At 51.0% G+C, this 1,850-nt stretch overlaps 1 protein-coding gene across 1 annotated transcript; it reads right to left on the reverse strand.

Moving 5' to 3' along the window:
• Positions 1–749: 749 nt before the first annotated feature.
• Positions 750–1,239, reverse strand: EMH_0082310 (uncharacterized protein; the record flags this gene model as incomplete). Its single annotated transcript, XM_013500505.1, has 2 exons — positions 750–879; positions 1,106–1,239. 2 exons carry the CDS (start codon positions 1,237–1,239, stop codon positions 750–752), a joined length of 264 nt encoding a protein of 87 aa, XP_013355959.1.
• Between the last annotated feature and the right edge of the window lie 611 nt (positions 1,240–1,850).

Below are 1,850 nucleotides of genomic sequence, written 5' to 3' on the forward strand. Positions count from 1 at the left end.
CGTTGCTGTTGCTGCTGCTCTTGCTGCTGCTACTGCGGGCCTCCATATTTACAGTTGTGTGCGTACGTGGCTAAACCCTAAACCCTAAACCCTAAACCCTAAACCCTAAAACCCTAAACCCTCGGCCCCCTCTAAACCCTAAACCCTCAGTCCCCCTAAACCCTCACAGCGTTATATCAGCTGAGCATAATGAATACGCCTCCAAACCCCAAACCCTAAACCCTAAACCCTAAACCCTAAACCCTAGAGCCTCTCAATATGGCCTCTAAACCCTAAACCCTAAACCCTCTGAATCCAGCCTCTAAACCCTAAACCCTAAACCCTAAACCCTAGGACTGTTTAATGCGGGGAGGAATTAGGCTGCACGTTACGCAGCATATTCAGACGAAACCCTACAAAGACAAAAGTTGCTGCTGCTGCTGAGCGCTGCAGGTGAGGTACATCTGCTGAGCCTGTCTGCGCTATATACTCTTGGCTAGCTGCAGCTAGCTGCTGCTCCACAGCAGCTAGCTGCTTCCCCATGTCCTTCACAGCCTCCTCCACCTGTCAGCAGCAACAGCAGCAGCAGCAGCAGCAGCAGCAGCAGCAGCAGCAGCAAAAGGAAATATGCAAATACGGAGACGAGAAGAAGAAAAGGAGAGAGAGACAAAAACCCTCGACCCAACCAAGCCAGGACACACCAACCCCCAAACCCTAAACCCCAAACCCTAAACCCTAAACCCTAAACCCTAAACCCTAAACCCTAAACCCTAAACCAAGGCTTTGTGTTGCTTCAGAGCTGGCTCCACCTCTCCTACTGTTCTCTCTACGAGCACCCCCCCCACCAGCCGGTAGCAGCGGCGTGAGGGTTCCAGGGGTTTGATGGCGTCTAGCACCAGCCTGTACACACAAACCCTAAACCCTAAACCCTAAACCCTAAACCCTTGCTGAGGCTTGGGCTTCTTTCTGCCCGTTGTCGGCCGCTGCTCCTCCTGCTGCTGCTGCTGCTGCTGTTGCTGCTGCTGCTTCTGCTGCTGCTCCAAAGCTGAATCTGCTGAGTCTGTCAGGATTCTCGTTGTGTACCCATCAAGGGTTTAGGGTTTAGGGTTTAGGGTTTAGGGTTTACTGGTGGTCTGCTGCATCCTCCTCGAGCTCATAGAGAGTGTTGGTGAGGCTGCGCCGCTGCTTCTCTAGGCGGTGTATCTTCTGCCGCAGGGTTTCATCGCTTGAGGGGCCCGGGGCCCCCTGTGGTTCAACCATGAGGGTTTAGGGTTTAGGGTTTAGGGTTTAGGGTTTGGGGTTTGCTGCGGCTTAGGGTAGAGAAGCAGCTGACGGCAGCAGGTGGTTCTGCTGCAGCAGCTCTGCTGCAGCAGATGTGCTGCTGCAGCTCCAGCTGCAGCAGCAGCAGCAGCAGCAGAAGCAAGCAGCAAGCAGCAGCAGCAACAGCCACAGTATCTACAGGCGCCGTAGGGGGGCTCCCCTGCTGCACCTGTTTGCTGCTGCAGCTTGCGGTGTATAGACACCAGAAAAAAAAAAAAAAAACAAAAAGCTGTTGAAGTTTCTCTGGTTGAGTTAAAATCCTTCAAAGAAATATCTGCTGCAGCAGTTGCTGCTGCTGCTGCAGCAGCAGCAGCAGCAGCAGCAGCAGCAGCGAGCCGCTGCCGCTGCTGCTGTGGGGCCCCAAATGCATGCACCGAATTTTCTGGTTTGTGTTATTAAACTAATATTTTTTCAGTTTTTATTTATTTATTTTTTTTATTTTTTTTTATTTTTTTATATTTTAATTATTTTTTTAGTGCGTAAACATTGCTGTTGCTGCTGCTGGTGTATATGTGTATCTCTATGGGTTCGTTTGTTATACAGACGTAGCT

The sequence above is a fragment of the Eimeria mitis genome, genomic scaffold (assembly GCF_000499745.2).
Source record: "Eimeria mitis Houghton genomic scaffold, Emh_scaff5479, whole genome shotgun sequence".
Taxonomy (NCBI): domain Eukaryota; phylum Apicomplexa; class Conoidasida; order Eucoccidiorida; family Eimeriidae; genus Eimeria; species Eimeria mitis.